The sequence below is a fragment of the Brassica rapa genome, chromosome A04 (genome assembly GCF_000309985.2).
Source record: "Brassica rapa cultivar Chiifu-401-42 chromosome A04, CAAS_Brap_v3.01, whole genome shotgun sequence".
Lineage (NCBI taxonomy): Eukaryota > Viridiplantae > Streptophyta > Magnoliopsida > Brassicales > Brassicaceae > Brassica > Brassica rapa.
The window spans coordinates 11,794,898-11,817,967 of NC_024798.2; the positions used below are offsets into that span (position 1 = coordinate 11,794,898).

At 38.4% G+C, this 23,070-nt stretch overlaps 6 protein-coding genes across 13 annotated transcripts; 2 read left to right on the forward strand and 4 right to left on the reverse strand.

The window, feature by feature from the left end:
• Positions 1–17: 17 nt before the first annotated feature.
• Positions 18–1,990, reverse strand: LOC103864247 (probable magnesium transporter NIPA6). Its single transcript, XM_009142005.2, has 7 exons — positions 1,594–1,990; positions 1,456–1,512; positions 944–1,323; positions 703–840; positions 544–636; positions 335–452; positions 18–256 (listed from the first exon to the last, which is right to left on the reverse strand). The coding sequence occupies exons 1-7, from the start codon at positions 1,712–1,714 to the stop codon at positions 159–161; spliced, it is 1,005 nt and encodes a 334-aa protein (XP_009140253.1). The 5' UTR covers positions 1,715–1,990; the 3' UTR covers positions 18–158.
• Positions 1,991–3,736: 1,746 nt separating this feature from the next.
• On the reverse strand, positions 3,737–4,651 carry LOC103864417. Its single transcript, XM_009142167.2, has one exon. The coding sequence runs from the start codon at positions 4,649–4,651 to the stop codon at positions 3,737–3,739; it is 915 nt and encodes a 304-aa protein (XP_009140415.1).
• Positions 4,652–4,943: 292 nt separating this feature from the next.
• Positions 4,944–6,638, reverse strand: LOC103864248 (proline-rich protein 2). The gene is made up of 2 exons (XM_009142006.3): positions 6,355–6,638; positions 4,944–6,062 (listed from the first exon to the last, which is right to left on the reverse strand). Exons 1-2 carry the CDS (start codon positions 6,503–6,505, stop codon positions 5,143–5,145), a joined length of 1,071 nt encoding a protein of 356 aa, XP_009140254.1. The 5' UTR covers positions 6,506–6,638; the 3' UTR covers positions 4,944–5,142.
• A 2,431-nt stretch (positions 6,639–9,069) lies between these two features.
• On the forward strand, positions 9,070–17,431 carry LOC103864250 (protein XAP5 CIRCADIAN TIMEKEEPER). 7 transcript variants are annotated; one of them, XR_004457366.1, is made up of 13 exons: positions 9,099–10,371; positions 10,648–10,713; positions 10,794–10,858; positions 10,942–11,057; positions 11,266–11,329; positions 11,412–11,488; positions 11,572–11,633; positions 11,711–11,842; positions 14,715–14,776; positions 14,854–14,985; positions 16,487–16,540; positions 16,628–16,693; positions 16,797–16,840. XR_004457366.1 is itself a non-coding variant. In XM_009142008.3 (12 exons), the coding sequence occupies exons 1-12, from the start codon at positions 10,201–10,203 to the stop codon at positions 17,068–17,070; spliced, it is 999 nt and encodes a 332-aa protein (XP_009140256.1). In that variant the 5' UTR covers positions 10,092–10,200; the 3' UTR covers positions 17,071–17,431. The 7 variants fall into 7 exon arrangements, 5 of the variants coding, with proteins under 5 accessions (XP_033145794.1, XP_009140255.1, XP_033145795.1 ...); XM_009142008.3 differs by lacking the exons at positions 14,715–14,776; positions 14,854–14,985 and adding an exon at positions 17,020–17,431 and having other exon boundaries at positions 10,092–10,371; positions 16,797–16,871; XR_004457367.1 differs by lacking the exons at positions 16,487–16,540; positions 16,628–16,693; positions 16,797–16,840 and adding an exon at positions 15,135–15,375 and having other exon boundaries at positions 9,096–10,371.
• Positions 17,432–18,141: 710 nt separating this feature from the next.
• On the forward strand, positions 18,142–20,301 carry LOC103864251 (translocon-associated protein subunit alpha). 2 transcript variants are annotated; one of them, XM_009142009.3, is made up of 8 exons: positions 18,142–18,355; positions 18,832–18,996; positions 19,069–19,119; positions 19,214–19,302; positions 19,403–19,480; positions 19,564–19,767; positions 19,880–19,951; positions 20,040–20,301. In XM_009142009.3, exons 1-8 carry the CDS (start codon positions 18,292–18,294, stop codon positions 20,091–20,093), a joined length of 777 nt encoding a protein of 258 aa, XP_009140257.1. In that variant the 5' UTR covers positions 18,142–18,291; the 3' UTR covers positions 20,094–20,301. The 2 variants fall into 2 exon arrangements, with proteins under 2 accessions (XP_009140257.1, XP_033145798.1); XM_033289907.1 differs by having other exon boundaries at positions 18,832–19,119.
• A 203-nt stretch (positions 20,302–20,504) lies between these two features.
• On the reverse strand, positions 20,505–22,501 carry LOC103864252 (triosephosphate isomerase, chloroplastic). The gene is made up of 8 exons (XM_009142010.3): positions 22,177–22,501; positions 22,024–22,050; positions 21,866–21,935; positions 21,557–21,765; positions 21,338–21,470; positions 21,083–21,256; positions 20,920–21,002; positions 20,505–20,832 (listed from the first exon to the last, which is right to left on the reverse strand). Exons 1-8 carry the CDS (start codon positions 22,360–22,362, stop codon positions 20,776–20,778), a joined length of 939 nt encoding a protein of 312 aa, XP_009140258.1. The 5' UTR covers positions 22,363–22,501; the 3' UTR covers positions 20,505–20,775.
• Positions 22,502–23,070: the final 569 nt, after the last annotated feature.

The window sequence follows — 23,070 nt, forward strand, 5'->3', positions numbered from 1 at the left end:
AAAGTCCATATAAGAAGAAGAAGAAGAACCTGTTCTGTGTGTGTACTAAGAAGAGATAAAGAATGTGTTGAGTTTCAATTAGACAAAATTTTGTCTGTACAAAGAATATACAACAAAAACAAACATATCATCCTTTCATTACACGAGGCACCTTCTTTCTAGTATTCAGGGCTGTACAGGGTTATCAGGTGTTCTTCGTTACTGCTCTTTCTTGATTCGTACCATCTTACTGTTCCTGAAGACCCAAATATCAAATCTGCATTGCCACCACAAGAATCAAATATAATGGATGATATCCAAAAGTAAAATTAGACTTTATTTTTTGTTATTTTACCTGAAGAAGCTTGCTGTTCCTCTTCCTTGGTCCCATGAAGTATCATTGTGCCTGTGAGCACAGTGATGAATCCACATATCTCAGAGGCTATACTGGCTGCGTCTTGCCCAGACCAGTCCTGTTAGAAGCAGCATTGGACGCCATCTTTACAAAACGAAATTTTAAAACAAGATTGCTGATGGAGAGACCCTATATAGTTAAAAATGTACCTTGAACATAATGGCACTAGCAACGATTGTGAGGGTTGTGAACATTACATAGTACACGGGAGAGACAATTGCTGCATTGAATGTATCCAACGCCTGCCAAATCAATACATATTAGAACGAATCATAGGCCAAAAGTTTCACTGGGCATTAACAATGTACCTTGTTCAGATAAATTAATTGTGTAACGACACAGGTTGCTGCAACCATGAGAAAAATCCATGTCTGTGGGTAACCGATCTGGTTTACTCCTTCCATTGTTAACTTTATCGCAATTCCAATGGCCTTTATGCTCATAACCTGTTTAAAACATCATCACAAGACATTAGAGACAAAAAAAGAAGAAGGGAAATACAGCTCAAAGTATGATTAAAGCTAAGATGCTCAGATGAAGCAAGCTTACAGTGAGAGCACCCATTAGTGAACAGATTCCAATATAAACCAGAATGTTGGTTTGGCCGCAGAGAGGTTCAAAGTGGAGAATCAAAGCAAGGACAATCGACATGGTTATGGCTACGTAAACTAGAAAAGCTGGCTGAGTGGCCAGATTCCATATTTCTTGGACGGAATCAGGAGTCTGCTCCTTAGGAGCGTGAATGACAATAACAACGGAGCCGACGATGCAAGAAACACATCCAAGAACCCCCATTTTCTTAAGCTTTTCTTTTAACAAGAAATGCGCCAAAACAGCACTGATGATTATACTCAAAGCACCAAGAGGAGTGACAAGTACAGCTGGTGCATAGATGTAGGCCACAAAGTTTGCAGCTTCTCCAACAATCACTAAAACAATTTTTGAGCAATCTTGTTTAGACTATGTTGTGATCTAACAATACGGTCAATGTTTCATTCGACTTTGCCCAGGACCGGCCCTGTCTAAAATATATTAATATAAATAAGATGAGAAAGACTCACTAGTGACCATGCCCGCCCACCAAAGAGGCTCGAGTAAGTATGTATAACCTCCATACCCTGCAACATCAAGTGAATCACAATTACATATGATTTCCTTAAATTCAAGATAGGCAAGTTTGTTTGTTATCAAGTGAAGACCTGCACGGGTCCCGTTGGCAGCAGCACGCTTGAGACCTTTCTTCTTAACGATGAAGCTGGAGCCAATGAAGACACTAGACGCTACTGCTAGTATCAACCCCTTCCCATTGTCCGACTCCATTTTTTTTATTTTCTCCGAATCGGAAGAGGATTCTAGTTTGGTTTCAGGATCAATCGCGGAGTGGTGTTGGTAATAAAGAGAGAATGGATGACGAAAGATGCAACGCTGCCGTCGGCCGTCTCAGACGACTTGTGCGATTTGCTTGATGAATTTCAAAATGAGAGAGAAGAGTATTGGGCTTCTATTCAACTTTCACACGTTTTACTCTTTGATTTGTCTATTCACACACCTCGCCATCTTCGTTTCTTTGGTTTATTTCGGTTTAAGATAATATACCGAGTAAATTGATTTGTGCGGTTTGGTCTAATAATCAAATTCAGTTTTGATTTATTATTTGCTGTATTTTTTGTTTACTTTCGATTTGATTTTTAAAAGATCGACCAACTTGATAAGTTTTTTTTTCCGTCTGATAGGTTTAAGTTATTTCAGTTTATATGTTAAGAGTTTTAAACCAATTGGTTTATAAATACCAAACCAAACTGAGTGTCGGTTGAAAACAATATGTTTACTGATCGGTTTTGTGCTGTGAACCGATTTGGCTAAACATCGGTTCGATTGGCCGACTCGTTTTGGTTTTATTCCCATGACTTACTTTTCTTTCTATTTTTTTCTTTATTGTATAAATAGGCACATGCGTATCATAAAGGCTGCAGCATTAGCCGCCGGGACTTTGTGAGTTATTAGTATAACTATTTTCTAATTAGCCAACTAATATGATGACTCTGTTGTTCCTAGTGGACTAGTGAGAGTATTAAAATGCCGAAATAAAACTACATAATACGGAGCCGACTCTACAACATTTGTTACTCTTTCATCACCCATTTCAAATTTAATATTTGTTGAACTTCAAGTCAATTATCTTAGGCAGAGTTACAAAATTACAAATGGAACCAGTAAGCCCACCATAACTTCCTTTTTTTGTCGGCCTTAATATTAAAAGCTACTAACGAGCCAACAATTACAGACGAAAATTGAGATAAGCGTTAGTGAAATCCCAAGAAAAAGATGAAAATGCTTGTGCACCAAGCCTCGGAATCGGGTATTTGGATTTTCTTGTATTTAAGTTTAGGGGTTCGTACCCATGGGATAGTTTTACGGATTCAGATACTTAGATTACGAATTAGGATTTACCCCAAATAACTGATAAATCGTAGACGTAAAGTCTTTGGACTGATACAACGAATACAATTCATCCCAAACTCATTTCTCATCAAACACGTCAAAACTATTCCCACTCCCGTCAAGCACCCAACTATTATTTTCGTTAGTGTTATTGTTCTCTCCAGACCCAACATCAAGATTCTTAAGCCAAATGAATCTCTTATATTGATTCGAAAATCGTGACTTCTGGTTTTAGCCGTAGTTCTGTAATCGAGGTAGAGAAACTTGAAGACTAAACACAAATCCACCAAAAAACCCAAGAATCCATTATCCAAGTGATGGCTCAAAAACGAGCTTTAGACCCTTGAATCTCTTGGTTATTTAGATGGTTGTGATGTCTTGCATTTTGACCTCTTTTTGGCATTCATTTTCATCACATTTACGTTAATTTAGAACTTGCTTTTCTTGTATTTTCATCGATTTGATTTGGAGTTGATTTTGTTGACTTTTCTATTTTCTTAGTTTAGCCTGAAAACCTTAATGTATTTCTATGCAATGCGTTTACATAAAAGTTTACACCACGTTTACATGAAGGTTTACTTCCCAATAAAAATGTTATTCTTTGGCCAAAACGAACATATACGTACATACAAAAGGTTTACTTTCCCAATAAAATGTTACTACATCACGTTTACATAAAGCTCTTATTATTATTTTTTTTTTTTTTTATAAAACATTCTTCTCCTTCTCATCTTTTTTTTTTTTTTTCTTCTTTATTCCTTCCCAGAAGGGATACTGTTTTGAATACAAGAAATTGAAGCAACTTAATTAAGGACAATCAGAAAGGGTAGCTAAGTAAATATAAGAAACACATGTGAAGCTATGATTTGACGATCATGAGTTCCATGGAGCAGACTTTGACTATAAATCGAAGTGGCGAAACCAGAGAAGAAGGTATGTTTCCAAATGTGCTGCAGAATGCTGCAATCGCTGAGGCCTGGAAGAACTTCTTGTCCGATCCAAACCAAACAACTTTGCCTTAATAAGAACCTTGACCTCTTTGACCAAAATATGGGATGGTTTACTAGTTGAAGTATGCAGTCTCAGATTTATTTCTTTCCACAACACATATAAAATAGCTTGGACAAGGAGGTAGCAAATATCTTTGACTTTAGAATTACCTGCTGCGGAAGGTAACCAAGAAATGATGCCTTCAAAATCAGCTGGAGGAGAAAAGGCAGGAGCACTGAAAAACTCGGTCCATACTTCTTGGGAATAAGGACAAGCAAAGAAGATGTGATCACGATTCTCGTCCGAAGCATTACAGAGAAGACATGACGGAGAAACATTCATTCCCCACTGCTGCAGCCTGTCTTTCGTTGGTAACCTATTGAGGATCGCCACCCACGAGAGAAAGGCATGCTTAGGAATTCTCGTTTTGAACCAGATTGTCTTGTGCCAAGGAACTGCAGGGGGAGCTGGATACAAAGTCTCCCATGTTTTTGAGGCTGCAAATTGACCAGGCTCCGAGGCTGGGCTGTTCCGCCATAGGAAAACATCAGGAAGATCCGGTGACAGAGATGGGGGACTGCTGGGTAAACAAGCTCTGATGAGCTGAGTAATCCTATGACGACCTCTTGGAAAAAGCCAAGAATCCCCTGAGATAGCTTCGGAAACACTGGCTGTAATGGAAATGCCAAGGACACGGGGACCATTTTCTCCCGATATGGTGATCAAGGGGCCAAGACCGGTCCAATTATCATGCCAGAAGAGAGCTTGAGAACCCGAGTGAATCTGACAGAAGACAAAAGGACGAGCTACAGACCTCAATTTCATCAACTGGCGCCAAATTGAGGATCCTGACTGGTCAAAATTCGCTTCCCAAAAAATCCCATCAGCTATGATGTGTTCCTTTATCCAAGCTACCCAAAGAGATCCGGTTACCCAAAGAGCTTTGGTCTGGTTACTCTTTATAAAGCTCTTATTATATTTCATAAGCTTTAGGTCGACGGTCGATACAAAGGATATACTGGGTTAAAATGGTCGGCTAAAATGGAAGCTTCATACACGTCTCCTAGATTAAGCCTACCACATTCTACAATATTAACAATTTGTTGCGATAAAAGAATAAAAGGAATTGATACTTCTCGTACATCAAAGATCTTTAATAGAAAAGACACAAAGAGATATTACATATTTTATTTAAACATAGAGAAAAAATTACAGAGCTTGTTTGGCTGGAACGTAAAAATAGAAACATGGAACATCTACGTAGAATTAAACAAAGCAACATGCAAGGGAATATTATTTTTTTGGCATCATTCACTTCAAGGATGAGAAGGGAAATGAGGCCATTTCCCAAACTTAGGGTGTGGAATGTATTTAGGTGGGAAAGGCGGAAGCTTCGGAAGTGGTGTACACGGTTTCTTTGGAATCACCACTGGTGGCTTGTAGATTGGTTTGTATATGGGCACCGGCGGCTTGTAGATTGGCACCTTAGCTTTAGGCGGACACGGCTTCTTTGGAATCACCACCGGTGGTTTGTAGATGGGCACCGGAGGCTTGTAAATCGGTTTGTAATGCACCGGAGCTTTTGGCGGACACGGCTTCTTTGGAATCACCACCGGTGGCTTGTAGATATGCACTGGGGGCTTGTAGATCGGCTTGGGAAGTGGCGGACATGGTTTCTTTGGGATCACTACTGGCGGCTTGTAAATAGGAACCGGTGGCTTGTAGATAGGTACTGGCGGCTTGTAAATGGGCACTGAAGGTTTGTGTGCGATCTTTGGTGGGCACGGCTTCTTGGGGATCACCACCGGTGACTTGTAAATTGGGAGGAATGGTGGAAGCTTTATCTTTGGGGGACAAGGCTTTTTGATCTTAGGAAATGGAGGAAGTTTAAGTGGTGGGGGCAAAGGGAACTTAGGCATATCCCACAAGAACTTCGAGAAGCAAAGTTCCGGTGAGAATTTAAGATTTTGTTTGATCCCCAACACGTGTTTTTCTCCATCCTTCGATAAAGTCACGATCTTAGCGGCCTCGAGGCCGTCGTTGGCTGGACAAGGGTTTCCGGAAGCGCTGTGAAGCTGAGCATAGCAAGCTTCTTTTAGGTTTCCGTCCTCTCCAACCATGTCATCATGCGGAATATTGAGGCTAAACTTTCCTGTCTCGTCAACTTCTCCGCTTCCTCTTGTAACAAAGTGATCTTTTGTCTCAGCTGCCTTGCATTCTATGGTTACTCGGAGTCCTATTCACCAGTTCAGTCCAACAAAAACCGTAAGCTGAAGGGTTAAAGATTCCGAATGCAACGAACATTCAGATTTGAATAATAATTAAGAAGAATACCATATTCATTATCAAAAAGATGTGTTATATTGACTTTTTTCATTTTCATGAATAATCATCAAACAATTACATATGTGGACCGAGAAGGAACATTTATCGACCGGAATAACAGTAGCATGCACTCTGTACAAAGCATACATATCATCACGTGATAGGCAGCAATCATGTGTTTATAGAGAGGTGTAATACAATACCTGAGTATGCATGGGCGCTCTTTATTTTTTTGTTACTTTCTGCGTAGCCAACGACATCGACGTCACGACCGAGAGAACGAACCGCGGAACAAAGAACAAGCACAAATAGGAGGCAGAAAGCACCTCCCCCGCGTCCCGGTCGTATCCTCATGATCGGATTCGTATTGAAGAAGATATATCTTATTATTGGAGGAGATAATAGATGATATGATTCTGTGAGATCGTCTCTTGTCTATTTATAGGTCTTTAGCTGGAGCATTTCTGAACATGGCACTGAACTCCATGATTTATTAATTAAGTTTTTCTTTTCTGCTAAAAGTTGCAAGTCAAATAAATACTTGGTGTGTATACCGTTGCCACGTGAGTGTACGAGTTTTTTTCTTTATCATCTTTGTAATTAGATTCGTACTCAGTTTAGGTATTTTAATTTATTTTGACTAAAAGTCCACTGATCATACATAAGTACGAGAGTATAAAGGTGTCTACGTACCACCAACCCCGAGTTAAACCCGATCACATGAGAGGATAGTATAATTTCCACAAAAAAAAAATAACAGATAGGGAGATTCACGCATGTCAACACTCAACACATTCCGTTTTATACTCATCACCTTAATTTGTGAAGAAATTAAAATGATAAAAGTTATATAGTTTGTGGTGAGTTAAGATAAATTAAGTTTGAGCACCAGGTGTCAGGCAAAGGCAATAATCTAGACCCATTTACGAATTTTAAACCGATGGTATACTATGAATAACTCGCTAGCTAAACTAGGTCCATAACTTGTTGATTAACCAAAAAAAACGAATTTCTAACTAATATCTATTAGTATAGTAAATATATGAAAAATGTAATTAAATATATATAGAATTTGAGATGTAATAATGTGAATAAATGTAGTTGGAAGTACGTCCACACCTCAAATGCTTAAATGGAAAAGTCATGTATTTACCACTATGGCTAAAAGGCCGCCGGCATGTAGAGCGCATGATCTAAGAAACAACCGTAACAAATCTTATGCAAAAAAACATATAGTTTTAAACTGGCTAGAGATGATTTTTTGTAATCAATTAATAATATATGGTTATTGGTTAGAAGGTAGAAATGAACAACATTACTTTCTTATTGTCTTTTGGAGCTGGCAAGTCCCCTCAGCCACTATTCCTTCTAACAGAAAAAGCCAGCTCAAATGCATTGCCTGTTATTCTTCTTCCACCTACATTCTCCCAACTACTTCATATGAGTTGTGTATATACACACCATATTTATTATATAGCTTTACACTATTTGTTATCCTGTAATCATTCGAAACCCAAATGGATAATCGGTTTCACTATTGTCCATCAAATTCGGGAAGCATATCTTCTGTTCCAAGTGAAGCTAATTTTTATCTAACTCGTAAAGTACTACTACGTAAACAAACCTTATATGGTAAATGTGTCATGATCCCCATGATCCATAGCTTCAACATAACGAGCGACTATAGCCTTATAATGTTGGGCGGATTGACAATTTTCTAACTAATATGAATTAAAGAATATAACAAACGTTAAACAAACGTTTAATAAATAGCATAATTTTGTAGATGGTGTGTCTAATCAATCTTCTCCTAAAGGCTACCATAAATTGTTCATTACTTTTCCAGCGATCCACAAATCCTCCACTAAATCTCTACTAAATAGCTTATTTTTATAAGTTTACATTTATAATGTTTGGTGGTGACATAAAAAATAGTTTGTGACAGCAATATTCTCTCAACCAGGCAGCATCAATGGGTCGTTCATGCAGCATGCTCACAATAATGTTGTTTATTTGTAAACCGGGCTAATCATGTGAGGTGTTCTACTATATGTTTTTACAGCATATCAAAATGTATAGACTGCATTCGTCTTTTTTCCCCATGGTGTATTAATCTTCAAAAATCATGTAGAGACAGTATGTGATTTGTTATTGAGCTATAAATAACTTTCCTCCTTTCCGTGAATCAGCAAAAGTTTCCAGCCTTTATTCTTTTACGTTTCATTGTCCAAAAGCAGTAAACAGCATCACCATTATCTAGATTTGATAAATATACTCAGATATAATGCGTTAGATTCACAAAGTTGTGTTTGGTGCAAAAATTGCTTATAAGCTACATTGCATTGCATTGCATTGCATGTAAACTTCATCGGACGTCCGCTTCCCGCTTCGGAACCGGAATCACAGTCGGAACTTTGTGGAAGCTTGCGGAATCTCGCTTCTAAAATTTTCTCGTTGGAAGCTTACGATTCCGTTTTGGAACCACACTTTCGTTTAAAAAAAATGCAATGTACAACAATAAACTTTAAAACCATAGTTTTTATTTTATATAAAATAAAAAAAATTAATAGCAATGAATATAGAGTTAGAAATATACAAATATTAAAACTAATACTATAAATTATCTTTATGCATTGTGAGTTTTTATTAAAGATATAACACATATTGAAATATATTGTGTAAATTATTTATGAAGTATTAAAAATAATTAATATAATATTTTTTTGTTAACTTTATTTATGTGTATTTTTACAGTTTTAATTTAAAATCATTTCAAAATTATTATAAATGAATAAATGCTTTATTTCAAATTTAAATCATATAATTTTTAGTCCTAATTTTTTTTTTTAAAATTCTTATATATATATATATATATATATATATATGGATATACGCTTCCAACACGTACCCGCTTCCTAATATTTTAAAAAATCTCGCTTCTGCACTTTTTTACGCTTCCGCTTCCACGTACCCGCTTCCGTTTCCATGTGCATAGCTTATAAGTGAGGATGAGAAGGTGATTTACGGTATAGACTGCATAGATATGCTGAAAGGCTACATGTGCGGCTTCTTATGCAGCTTTCTTGATCATAACAATTGTGGCCAAATTTGCTTGTAAATAAGATTTATTATATAGTAGGAGATTATGCTTGCCATACTCCCCAATTCTCATTAGGTAACAAATTTTTTTAAGGTTCAAATCAGTCTCTTGCAAGGGCACCATGCAATCATAAATATTCCGATGAAAAAATTAAAGAGAACATTATAATTGTCTTGGTTGTTTAAGCTTAATATACAATCTTTTCAGGATAGTAGTAAGAATGCCAAGGATCAAAAACATCATACATGGACAAATGCAAAAATGACTACCTAGTAGTTAGAGACTAAACGTGTATTAAAGTGTTGAATTTCGACAATAAAGTATGATCCATATCAATTTCTTGTAAAATGACAACATTTAGTTAGATTCTTTTGATACATATTTCAGTACTTCTAGCAAGATTATAAGAGTCTTGTAAGTTAGGTTCGCGGCTACGGCTCTCTTTGTTTTTTTTTTCTTTTGCTAGAAATGTAAATAATGATCAAATGATACAGGTTGTTAACTTGGATCTTATCCTACTTATGAAGCTCAATGGTTGCTAAATGCCCAAAAAAAAAACTATAAGAAAAACAAATATAGCCCAGCGATATCCAAAAGGGACCAAAAGCTAGAGCAAATATGCAAGATGACATAATCAGCTAAATGAAAACTGGTAAGTCAACATGGTAATGGACCAGAAGACGATGACTAGGCTCCGAACACAATAGACAGAGGCTGTCGGCAACTGAAACTAAAAGAAACGCATTACAGAAACATCCTAAATTAAAGAAATAGTCTGGGCTTAATAGGCCCAATAGATATTTATAAGGCCCGAAAGAAAACATTAAAAGCCCAAAACGAGCACACGCAGTTTACATAAAATAAAATAGCTTTCACTCAACATCAAGCAATGGCGGTCGGAAGTGGGAAGAATTGAATTCGTAGCGAAAGAGAGAGAGAGAGAAGGAAGATGTCGGGAATGGGGGACGGGTACGTGGGTACGTCGCAAGATGGGGTGAGGATACGGAGGCTGCAGAAGCAAAGAGAGGCTGAACGACGTAAGATCCAGGAGTTGAAGAGCAAGACTGCCTCCGGGCAGGAGCAATCAGGTCTTCTCCAATTCGGCTCCAGCTCTTGCGAGGTGGTTCCTTCTTTCTTTTCTTTCCCTATTTCTAAATTAATTATCTGCTTTTATTCCTTCTTCCCAATGGTAGGTAGATTGTTGCAGGAACTAAATTAACATCTTCTTATGGCTCTGAATTATATTTACATAAAGAAAATTTTGAAAAATCATTACTTGCAAATTAGATAAAATGAAGGTGCACTGATTGGCCAAAATGTTTTTCCTTAAGTGATATTTGGGCTGGTGGCTACTAGTTAGTTAGTTGTTTTAACATAAATTTGTGTGTTACTTTAGATTCTTGACACTGCTTTCAAGAAGGAAACGGTCGGTTTAGTCACCAGAGAGGAATATGTCGAGAAGGTAACGGCTTATCCACTTATACACTTCTCTATATAATTGACATAGTCATCTCTAGCTTATGGTGTTCATTCTATCTGTAGAGGGTTAATATTCGTAATAAGTTCGAGGAAGAAGAGAAGGAGAAGTTGCAGAAGCTACTCCAAGAGTTAGTTTGCTTTCTTTCTACACCTCCATTCTTTTTTTTTTTTTATAATGAGATCAAGCTTCATCGACTTTGTTTCTACTCAGGGAAGAGGAGCTTCAACAACAGAAGCGTAACAAGAAGAGAAAGATCAAGGGAAGCTCCCGCTTATCTTTTGCTGAAGATCTTGACGATGACAGTGATGCAGATGATGGGGAAAACAGTAAGTGACATTCTCGTGTTGGTAGTGATACTTGTTTAAATTCTTCACTAAGTTAAAACCACTGTCCTATCTTCTGCGATCTCATCATGTTTTAGAGACTTTAGTTCTAGAATTGTTGATTGAGTCTTTCTTGGAGCTTTTTCCATGCAATAGAGCTTGCTTGCATAGCCTCTTTGAGTTATAACATATTTGGTAACTTCTGGGACAGCTAACTTGCGCTTCGGAAAACTTGGCAAGGACCCCTCAGTCGAAACCAATTTCCTGCCTGACAGGTGATATCTTGTTCCCTCTTGTTTACCTGTGGGCCTATCTTCTTTTGCGGCAAGTCTTAAACTTTAGCTGTGGCTGTTTCAGTGAGCGGGAGGCAGAGGAACAAGCTGAACGCGAAAGGCTAAAGAAGCAGTGGACTCGTGAACAAGAGCAAATTAAAAGTTGTTCCCAATTTCCATTAATAATACTTTATTCAAGGAAGATTGTCTAACAAGTACTTTTGTGTGTGTGTGTGTGTTTTCAGACGAGCCTCTTCAGATTACTTACAGTTACTGGGATGGGACGGGCCATAGACGAGTTATCCAGGCAAGCACAAGCTAACATCTTTTGTCTTGCTGGTTTGAGCTTAGGTCATATATTCTTACCCTTTATGATTTATACAGGTCCGAAAGGGTGACGCAATTGGGAATTTTCTAAGGGCAGTTCAACAGCAGCTTGCCCCAGATTTCAGGGAGATCCGGACGACATCAGTTGAGAATTTGCTATACGTAAAAGAAGATCTTATAATCCCACATGTGAGAACCATTTTAACGCATATCGAGTTTGATTATTGATATCTTGCATATTTCCATTGTTTTATTCATTTACCCATGTGCATTTTGATCATATAGATTAAAGTTTAACTATGTTTAAGTTGCATTTTGCATACATGAGTCTTTATCAGGTATTGGAGTACCGCATGGAGTTCTTGGAGACATTTGGGTGCATTTGGAGCTTAAAAAAAATGTTTAAAGTGATCTTGGGATGAGCAGTGCATGGGAGCGACCTCACTGGAGCGACGTTGTGAAATCGCTGTGGCTATCCTCTCAGAACGACCTCACCGGAGCGACGTTGTGAAGTCGCTGTGGCTATCCTCTCAGAGCGATCTCATTGGAGCGATCTCGGTTCGTCGCTCCAACAAGTCGCTTCGGGCTTCGGGAGCGACATGGATGGGTCGCTGCGAGAGGTCGCTTCGGGTCCGATTTCGTGTCTCCAAAAAGCAAAAGAGCGAGCGACTTCGGGGCGTCGCTCCAATGAGGTCGCTCTGAGAGGATAGCCACATCGACTTCACAACGTCGCTCCGGTGAGGTCGCTCTGAGAGGATAGCCACAACGACTTCACAACGTCGCTCCGGTGAGGTCGCTTCCATGTACTGCTCGTCCCAAGATCACTTTAAACATTTATTTTAAGCTCCAAATGCACTCAAATGTCTCCAAGAACTCCATGTGGTACTCCAATACCTGATAAGGACTCATGTATGCAAAATGCAACCTAAACATGGCTAAACTCTAATCTATATTATCAAAATGCACATGGGTGAATGGATAAAACAATGGAAATATGCAAGATATCAACTCCCCCAAACTTGTTCTTTACTTGTCCACAAGTGAACTTTCTAGAACTCATAGGGAGAGATGTTTGAAGGTGGGAGCTCATAGTCAAAAGAAACACAACTAGCACACTCTCTTATTACACTCTAGCTTCTCTAGGCCTATCTCAACTCTCTTTGCCTTTACACCTATCATCAAGCATCCACACATTCAAATCAACCAACTCTCACATTCATTAATCACAAAACATCAGGTGAATTCTTGCAAATAGTCAGTCGGTCCAAGTCATTTGGTTAGGTAAGGGAAGATTTTTATTCAAATGAGTCAAGAGGTTCAAAATATATGATTTTTAAGGTGGTTTACTCTTGAAACAAGTAGCTTTGACATTGCACATAATATATCTAAGAAAATGATCAACTCATGCATACAATGCTCAATCTCTATTGTTCTACTATTTTCCCAAACATACAATTACACAATCATTCCCCAATGTCAAACCCAACTCACATCTCTCACCAAAAGATTCTAAAAACATCAGCTATTTCTCTTTGAAATCTACAAGAGATTTTTCACAACCTCAAAACATTTCTTAGCTCCTAACAACTTTGCTAGCCTCCTTTTCTTTCTTTTCTCTTTTTTTTTTTCGTTTTTCTTTTCCCTTTTTTTTAGGTTGGGGGCCAAGACTTTTCATAACTTGAGCTAGAGGCTTCTCTACTTATCCCAATAAAACAATTCACTTAAGCACAAAGAGTCTATTCTTTTCCTTTTTCATTTCTCCCAAATCATAATCACAACACTCACCCCACCACCTATAGCTAGACAACAGAGTGCTCAATCTAGCAAAAATGAAGATCAAACATTGTCGTTCCCGATACTCTCAACATTATGCACATGTAAGACTTTCCGAAGAAGACCTCACTCATCAAACAATGAAAGCTTAAAAGGAAGGAAAGGTTTTGAGAATGGTCTACCACTAGAGTTTGTCAAAAAAAGATTGACATAAAAGATGTGACAACTCAAGTGTGTATAGCCATGACTCCGTACACAAGGGACTATGAGCAAGAAACATTAAGTTCATTCAGTTCAAATAAGGTTGTAGTTGGCTTCAAAAACTGAGTTTCTGCAATCAACAAGTTTCAAGAAGAGTTTTCAAGGCTCGAAACATACAAGTCTTTTTGAGAAGTGCATAGCTACTCAGGTGCAACGTAGTGTTCTTTACAAGGCATTTAAAATCATTGCTTCCAATGCAAGTGAATGCAACATATATATGCTCTAGACTCTCCTAGAAATACAAATGATGCAAACTAAATGATTTTTTTTTATATATGCAAATAGGTATGCAATGTATGATTCCATGAAACAACATCAAATCAAACATGATCAAATGCTTGGTACCTCCCCCAAACTTGAGTTACACAGTCTCTGTGTTGTCAAGTAAAGAGAGATACCGAAAAAAAACTAATATGCAAAAATGAAATGGTATATACAAGGGAAAGAAAGAAGTACCTCGTACGGATAGTAAGTGGGGGCAGATGCCCCAGCATCGTCGTCGTCAGGTGGTGTAGTAACCGCCAGATGCTGAACCGTAGCATTCATACCATGGTTGGCTCTCAACCTCGTCAATCTCGACCTCACTATCAGAAGAAGTGAGGGATGGGGACTTGTTACCGGAGGTGGAGGGTTGAGTGGGTGGGTTCCTCCACTTACGCTGAAGCTGCGCAGCAGTGAGGGGGAAACCAAGAGCATCAGGCGGAGGCTGGGGGTTTGACAGCTAACTTGCGCTTCGGAAAACTTGGCAAGGACCCCTCAGTCGAAACCAATTTCCTGCCTGACAGGTGATATCTTGTTCCCTCTTGTTTACCTGTGGGCCTATCTTCTTTTGCGGCAAGTCTTAAACTTTAGCTGTGGCTGTTTCAGTGAGCGGGAGGCAGAGGAACAAGCTGAACGCGAAAGGCTAAAGAAGCAGTGGACTCGTGAACAAGAGCAAATTAAAAGTTGTTCCCAATTTCCATTAATAATATTTTATTCAAGGAAGATTGTCTAACAAGTACTTTTGTGTGTGTGTGTGTGTTTTCAGACGAGCCTCTTCAGATTACTTACAGTTACTGGGATGGGACGGGCCATAGACGAGTTATCCAGGCAAGCACAAGCTAACATCTTTTGTCTTGCTGGTTTGAGCTTAGGTCATATATTCTTACCCTTTATGATTTATACAGGTCCGAAAGGGTGACGCAATTGGGAATTTTCTAAGGGCAGTTCAACAGCAGCTTGCCCCAGATTTCAGGGAGATCCGGACGACATCAGTTGAGAATTTGCTATACGTAAAAGAAGATCTTATAATCCCACATGTGAGAACCATTTTAACGCATATCGAGTTTGATTATTGATATCTTGCATATTTCCATTGTTTTATTCATTTACCCATGTGCATTTTGATCATATAGATTAAAGTTTAACTATGTTTAGGTTGCATTTTGCATACATGAGTCCTTATCAGGTATTGGAGTACCACATGGAGTTCTTGGAGACATTTGGGTACATTTGGAGCTTAAAAGAAGTGTTTAAAGTGATCTTGGGACGAGCAGTGCATGGGAGCGACCTCACCGGAGCGACGTTGTGAAGTCGATGTGGCTATCTTCTCAGAGCGACCTCACCGGAGCGACGTTGTGAAGTCGCTGTGGCTATCCTCTCAGAGCGACCTCATTGGAGCGACGCCCCGAAGTCGCTCGCTCTTTTGCTTCTTGGAGACACGAAATTGGACCCGGAGCGACCTCTCGCAGTGACCCATCCAGGTCGCTCCTGAAGCCCGGAGCGACTTGTCGGAGCGACGAGCCGAGGTCGCTGCGCGTCTTATTTTTACTCGAACTTATGATTTCTCAAGGGCCTTTTGGTCATTTCATTATGCACGTTTTTACTTTCTAAACCTATGTTTTAATACTTGGTAAGCCACCAAGAGGAGATTATCTTTTGTTCTTAAGAAAATCACCAAAAACCTTTGGAAAGTTTATCTTTTTGAATCAATTGATCAATTTGTTATTGCAATTCTGTGTTCTTATATCTATTTTTTGTATTTCTCTACATGATTTATCTGAAATCTAACATGAGTTTAAGAGGAATCATGGAGATTAGTAAGTAATCACCTTTTGAATTCATGGTTTAGAGAGATTAAGGGTGATTAGGTTAGAGCTAGGATGTTTTAGTGTAGATCATTTTATTCCTTGCTAGTAGAGTATTCATAATGCATCCTCTGAGTTGGTCTCTCAGAAGTTGACCCTTAGGCATTTTCCACCCGAAAAGTGTTTGAGGCCGAGACAACTCTTCTAAGCTTTTAGCATACTTTGCCAAAGGCATTTGTTGTTAAAGGTGCTAAGATAGCCATTAGACTTGTTAGTAATGATTGCTTTCATATTATTCAACCAAAGACATTTGATGTTTGAAATGTGTTAGTAAATGAACATTCATCTAGACATAGAATTTGTTTAGGATTGTGTCTAAGCTTAAGGTTGATAGTTTGATTGATCGTTTACCATCCTTAGTTCGAAACTTGATCATCCAAGGTCTAATCCCTATGTCCATGAGTTCTCTTTTCTCATAGTCAAGAAAGTATCATTCAGTTATTGCTTTTTAGTTTTAGTCATAGCTTAAAACCCATCTAAATCATTGGTTGCACTTAGATTAAGTGAATACTTGCATTCTCGATGCTTTGATATCTTTCAGAACTGGTTCGACAATCTTTTATACTACATCATTTGTCTTAAGAGCTTTGAAAACTCCTAACATCAATTATCTAGAACATAAAAGATAACACAAGGGGATGTTGTGTGTTGGTGTTTATTTGCAAAAATGCAGCAACACAGTTTCTACGAGCTGATCATTAACAAAGCTAGGGGGAAGAGTGGACCGGTAATGCCTTGTTCACAATGTTTTCATCAAGTTTTATTTAGAAAACACTGTAGTAGCTAAGACTCCTCGTGCTCTTCTTCTTAATAGCTGTTTCACTTTGATGTGCATGAAGACGTGAGAACAATTGCAGATGCAACGATCGAGAAAGACGAGGTATGTGATCTAATTCCATGAGAAAACAAAGTAGTTTGATGATGATGATGATAGTACTACTGGTTTCTAAAACACTGTAAAAAAAATTATGTGTGCTTGGAAGTCGCATGCGGGTAAAGTGGTGGAGAGGCATTGGTACGAGAAGAACAAACATATATTTCCTGCTTCCAGATGGGAGGTAAACTACTACTAACCCTTTTCTCGGTTAATAATAATAATAATAATAATAATAATAATAATGTATGTCTTGGAGAATGTTAAAAGTCAAAATTCTTGGCTTACAATCTTTTTGTTTCTTCTTCCTAATAATAATATTTGGGGGGCAGATATACGACCCGGCGAAGAAATGGGAGCGGTACACAGTCCATGGGGATTGATTGATAATTTGGAGCAGAAACATATGCTTTTATTGATGGATGAATGGATCACTTGGAATCTTTGTTCACATGATGATGAATTATCAGATAGTAGTAGCAGTGGAATGCTATTTTTTTTTTTTTTAAGAATGCTTATTGTCGCTCCTCCTTGATACCATTTCTTTATGACCTCTCTTTATTACTTAAAAAAAAAAAAAACTTGTTTAGTTTTGTTATTCTTTTTCATATATGATAATAGTATTTGTGTGAGATGATGTTGTGATTAGAGACTTACAGTGGGAGGGGGCATGCACATATATTAAAAGAATGTTTCAGATGATTATACTTTTGACATAAAGTAACAGATTTGATATTTATTTAAGAAGCGTGAGTTACTAACACCTCCTTAATGGAAATCGAGAGGATTAGAGAGATTGAGATGAAGAGCACCAAAGGAAATCGAAAGCTTCAAAGGCTGAGAAACGTGCTGTGAGAAAAAATAATATATTTATGTGTGTTTATTTCATGAGTAATGAACCAATTTATATTTTAAAGATACAACCTAAAGTTATAATTTTATGAAGACTTACAATATTTTTTTTTTTGGTTCAACTACAACTTTCATTAACCAAATGAAATTACATGATTTTGATCTTACGAAAATTAAACTACACATACAATAAAATAATTTAATATCATATAGGAACACAAAGATGGATCCTACGTTACCCGAATCGATACTCCATTATATTTGCACCCAAGGAGAACAAGCTCACTCCATATAGAAGACCTACAATATTTTAGAAGATAAACATCGTAGTTATGTAATTATCCATAAGAGAAACAAGTAATTGTGTGATGTTTTCACCTCTTTGCCGGGAACCCAAGCAATGTAAATAGTCCCTCCCAGCACGAATCGAACCCGGGTGGCGGAAGTTACAGCCGCAACCCCTTTACCACCAGAGCTGACTCGTTCTGGTTATAAGTAATTGTGTGATGTATATTATTATAAACAAAGTAACAAATCCTCAAATGAAAGACAAAAAAGGGGAAACGCTGTCGTTTCGTCGAGTTTCTATGGTTGTGATTTTTTTCATTCAGAAATAATAATAATTATCTTATTGGTTGCATTAGCATAAATAGCATCATCGATCGAGGACGAGTGTTTGTTGTTCTCCTTGTGAAATTGCCGTTGACCAGAGGGAAACAAGAAAAAAGAAAAAGAGAGAGGCGAAGAAGAAGATGAAGATGAATGTTAGGGTTTTGTTTCTGGCTCTCCTTCTCCTCGCATCTCCTCTGCTCCAAGGTCTCCCCTCCTTCTCTTTCTCATTGGTTATCTTGTGTTGTGGATCTAGATCCGTTTTTAAAAATCGTCGCATTCTTCTAGTTTCGGGGTTGGTTCCGATCTGATGTTCCTGAACGGATCTAGATCCTGAATCCTAGTTATTGATCCGATTGCTCGCGACTTATAACAATAATAACAATCTGTCGTTCTATGTGTGTTGCTGCTGCCAATCGCAAGACTGTCGTTGAGATATTTACAAATCTAACATGTATCTTAGATCGAATTGCCAATTAGCGTAAGATTTTGTATTATAGTGTATTCGTGCTGCATGTCTTTGATTCACGAAAATTTTCTAATTACCTGTAACGTTTTGAATTACAACTTCTTCTATGTATCAGGATATATCGTTAGATCAATGATTTGTATTCTTCTTCTTTTTTTTTTTTAATAGAATGGACCTGATGCGTTTTGTTTCTTATTACTATCCCGTTTCACAGTTGCTAGAAGTCAAGCGGACGATGATCATTCCAGTCTTGTTGACGATGTTGTCGGAGAACACAGTGATTCTGCTGCTGACGAAGATGACCAGGACTTGGATATCAACTTGACCTCAGCTCCAGGAGTTGAAACTGTCTGTGTTTTCCCCCATAACAGTGCCAGAGGTAACACATTTTCCCCCGTTGTTTATTGGGATTCCTTAAAGATAATTCCCATTTGTTTTCCTCCTGCTGCAGTGGTTCCAGCGGGTGAAGAGACTGAGCTCCTTGTTGCTCTCAAAAACGATGGTACCTGTTCCCCCTTTGTGTGTTTCTGTTGCTTGTTAACAAAAACAATCTTCTAAATATACCCAATATCGCCTCTGTGTGTGTGACATTACAGGGAAACCTACCGTTGGTGTGATGGGAATTAGAGCTAGCGTCCATCTTCCTTATGATCACAAGTTGTTGGTTCAGAATCTTACCCTGCAGGTAACTTTCCTCTTCCAAAACACCTTTCGTCTCTTCTTGTTTTGTAATTTCAACATAATTTGCCATCTTCTCATGCCGCCACCTCCTTTCATTTTTGCAGAGATACAACAATGCCTCCATCCCAACTTCTGTTCAAGCAACATTCCCCTACGTCTTTGCTGTTAGCCAGTACCTACAGGTACACACACACCCCCCACAACTAAACACACATTTTAAATAAATAACAGTAAACTAACTCCGTCTTGCTTTAATTTTGCACAGCCTGGAGCATTTGATCTGGTGGGTTATGTCATCTACGACGTGGAAGGGAAGCCATACCAGAGTGTCTTCTACAATGGAACCATTGAGGTTGTTGAATCCGGAGGTCTTCTCAGCGGTGAGTCTGTCTTCCTCATAACACTTGGGATTGCTCTCCTCCTCCTCCTCGGTCTATGGGCATACAGCCAAGTTCAGCGTCTCACCAAGGTAAAACCCATCACCAATGCTATTCCCAACAACCTGTTTTGAACATTTCAAATTGTGTGTGTTTAATCTTATTTTGTGGAATTTTATCTGACAAATCTCCCTCTGTTTCCAGAAAACCAAAAAGGTGTCAAAGGTGGAAGTAGGAACAAGGTCTACGGACGCATCAATGGACGAGTGGCTCGAGGTTTGCATCTCTCTCTTTCTCTCTCTCGTTTTTAGAGTTTGTTTCCTCTTCGTTGGGATTGAAGTGTGTGTGTTGTTTGTGCCTTCAGGGAACTCATTTGGCCAAGTCATTGTCTGGGAAATCAAAGAGCAAGAAGAACTAGAAAAAGAGCCTTTTTGCCTCTTTGCAGTTACTATAGACTCGGTCTTTTGGGCGTTTTGAGAGAGTTTTAAGTTCAGTCTCGAGGAAGTTTAGAGTTTATAAACAGACTTTTTTTTTTGTTCATGCATTGTACCATCTAGACAATCTTTCTTCTTGTCATACGTATTCTACTCAGCTCAACTTACAATGATTTAGTCATTAGATCTCCCCTTTACAAGAAAGAAGTGGACCACATTAGTTTGAATTTAACACTAGACAATTGCAAAAAAAAAAAAAAAAAAAAAAAGAAAACAACATTAACAAAAGGATTGATTGTATACAATTCTTCTTGAGAAGACAATTTAACTATCAAGATTCATCACAAAAGACTTCAACACTGACCTCCGTTGAGAGGGCTTATTACACTTTTAAATGTGTGGCTTGAGAATTGTTTTTAAGATTTTATAGAAAATAAATTCACAAGTAAATAATTTAAACACTTTATAAGTTACAAGATCTTAAACCAAAGACCTTTTTTCTCTGTTGCAGAACTAAACTCCCTTCAAACCAGAACTCATGAATCAATTTTTGTTTTCATTATTAGTTCAAGAACAAGTGAGAACACAACAACGACAAGCTCGCAAACCTCCCTTTTATTTCATCATCTCATCCGTTCCGTGGAGACGTGCGGAAAGTTGTCTCAATCAAGCAGCAACTTTCTTTGACGTGACTGAGTTCACAATGGTCGCAAACTCAGGTCCCTATAGTCACACATCAAACGTGGGGTTACATTATATTCAACCAACCAACCAACCGCAGTATTCACAGCTAAACTAACACTAACTAACCTTCAAGGAGGCACCGCCGACAAGAAAACCATCAATGTCTTCTTCTTTGGCAAGCTCTGCGCAGTTGCCTCCATTGACAGAACCTGACAGTTGTAAATGAAAACAATCAGATCATACAGTTTGACTTCATGGGGGTGGACAACTAAACTAAACTAAAACGCACCTCCGTATATGATCCTCGTTTTGGAAGCGACTTCTTCAGAGACATTCTTCTTGAGCCAATCACGGACAGCTACATGGACTTCCTGTGCTTGCTGAGGAGATGCAACTTTGCCAGTTCCAATTGCCCATACTGGCTCGTATGCAACCACTACCTTGTCCCAGCTAGGCACTGCATCTGAAAAACCCACACAAATATATAAATGAAACATTATTAAAGTAGTACCAAAAAAAAGGGAAAATAGGAGAGTGAAAATACCAGCAAAGGCCTTTAATTGGTCGAAGCAAACATCAAAAGTCTTGCCTGCTTCCCTCTCTTCTAGCTTCTCCCCGATACAAGCTATTACTCCAAGACCCTCACTCAACGCGTAAGCAGCTTTCTTCCCGATAAACTATTGAGAGAACATAGCATACATTGCCTTAACAAAACTTTTTTTAAATGAACAAACTAACTAGTTATAAATTTTTATTAACTAACCTCATCCTTTTCACCGATGACATGCCTCCTTTCGGAATGGCCAAGAATGACCCACTTGCAGCCAATGTCTTTGAGCTGTTCCACGCTGATTTCACCAGTGAAGGCACCACCTTTACCAACCCAAGAGTTCTGACCAGATATTTCAATACGGTCCGTCAAGGAAGATTTGACTTGGTCGATGTACACAAATGGAGGCGACACAACCACATCTACCACATATCATTAACAAAAAGCAAATGGTCCTCCCATTAAATAACATTACATAGGGATTTAAATGATAGGAAGGAAGAGTAGAGCAGAAAGTCTCACCAACATCTGATTCCAAGGTGGCAGTGTTGAGATCAGAGACAAGCTTGGTGATGGTGTCCTTAGTCCCGTTCTAGAACACATACATGCCACAAGAGACTGTTAGTTTCAGTGAGAGAGAAAAGAGAGATGAAAGATTCCTTAGGGACAATTGTACTTACACACTTCCAGTTTCCTCCAACGAAAAACTGCAACATAAGAGAGAAACCAAACCAAGTAGGGATCAGACATGATGATAGCAAACTAAAACATGTTCTCTCGAGAAACCAAAGCTAAGCATTGAATCATATGATTCTTTATAGAGATGAAAGCACCTTTCCGGATCCGGCCATGGCGACAACGCCTCTAGGAGACCGCTGCGAGGAGGAAACGAGACGGATAGAGGAGTTGACGCGGTGGGAGAAGGAGACGGCGGCGTCGAGCTTGGGGCAAGTGCGGCGGAGGCCGGAGAAAGAAGGAGCAGAGGGCTGAGTACCAGCGGCGGTGAGAGAGGAAGCCATAGAGAGAGAAGGTATTAAGCTTTGGCGTGTAGTGAGTTGGAAAGAAAGGCGATAGAGACGAGACTATGACTCTCTCAAGCAGAACAGAGATAGACGGCGATGAGGGTTGGTGTGGTGCTCCTGCGTTTCTCATGAAAGGTTACTTTTGTCTTTTTATTAATAACCAGAGTTGTTCTAGAGTTTGGAATCCATGTCACATGCGCCTAAGGACGTCTGGCTCTCACGCTCTTTCAATTCGGATGGAAGCCCTTCCCGATAGGCCCATTTTGAGAGGGAAAAAATATTTTTTATCCATTTTAAACCTATATTTATTTTATTAGTGGTTGGTCTTTGATATCTAAGTGTGTTTGTTTGTTGTTGTATATCTTATAGAAGAATTGTGTTATATATGTTCTGTTGTGGATTGTAATATTTGTGTGTTCATTAATTTTACACAGTAATAACAATGGATTGGTTTGATGTCATGTTTTGTGTGTATTCAAAGCTGTTACTTGAACTAAATGAAGTTTTGTATTTCTGTATGCTTGTGTTAAAAATTGATCCTTGTGATAGTATATGACTTTGATATGGAGCTTCAACTTAGATGCATATCTATACTATTATTTGAGAAGTGAATTTGCTTATTTGTCATGTTCTCCATGATTTTAGGTTGAGTTATATTTTTAATATAGACTAAATAATTTTTGATATTTTTAATGAATAATTATA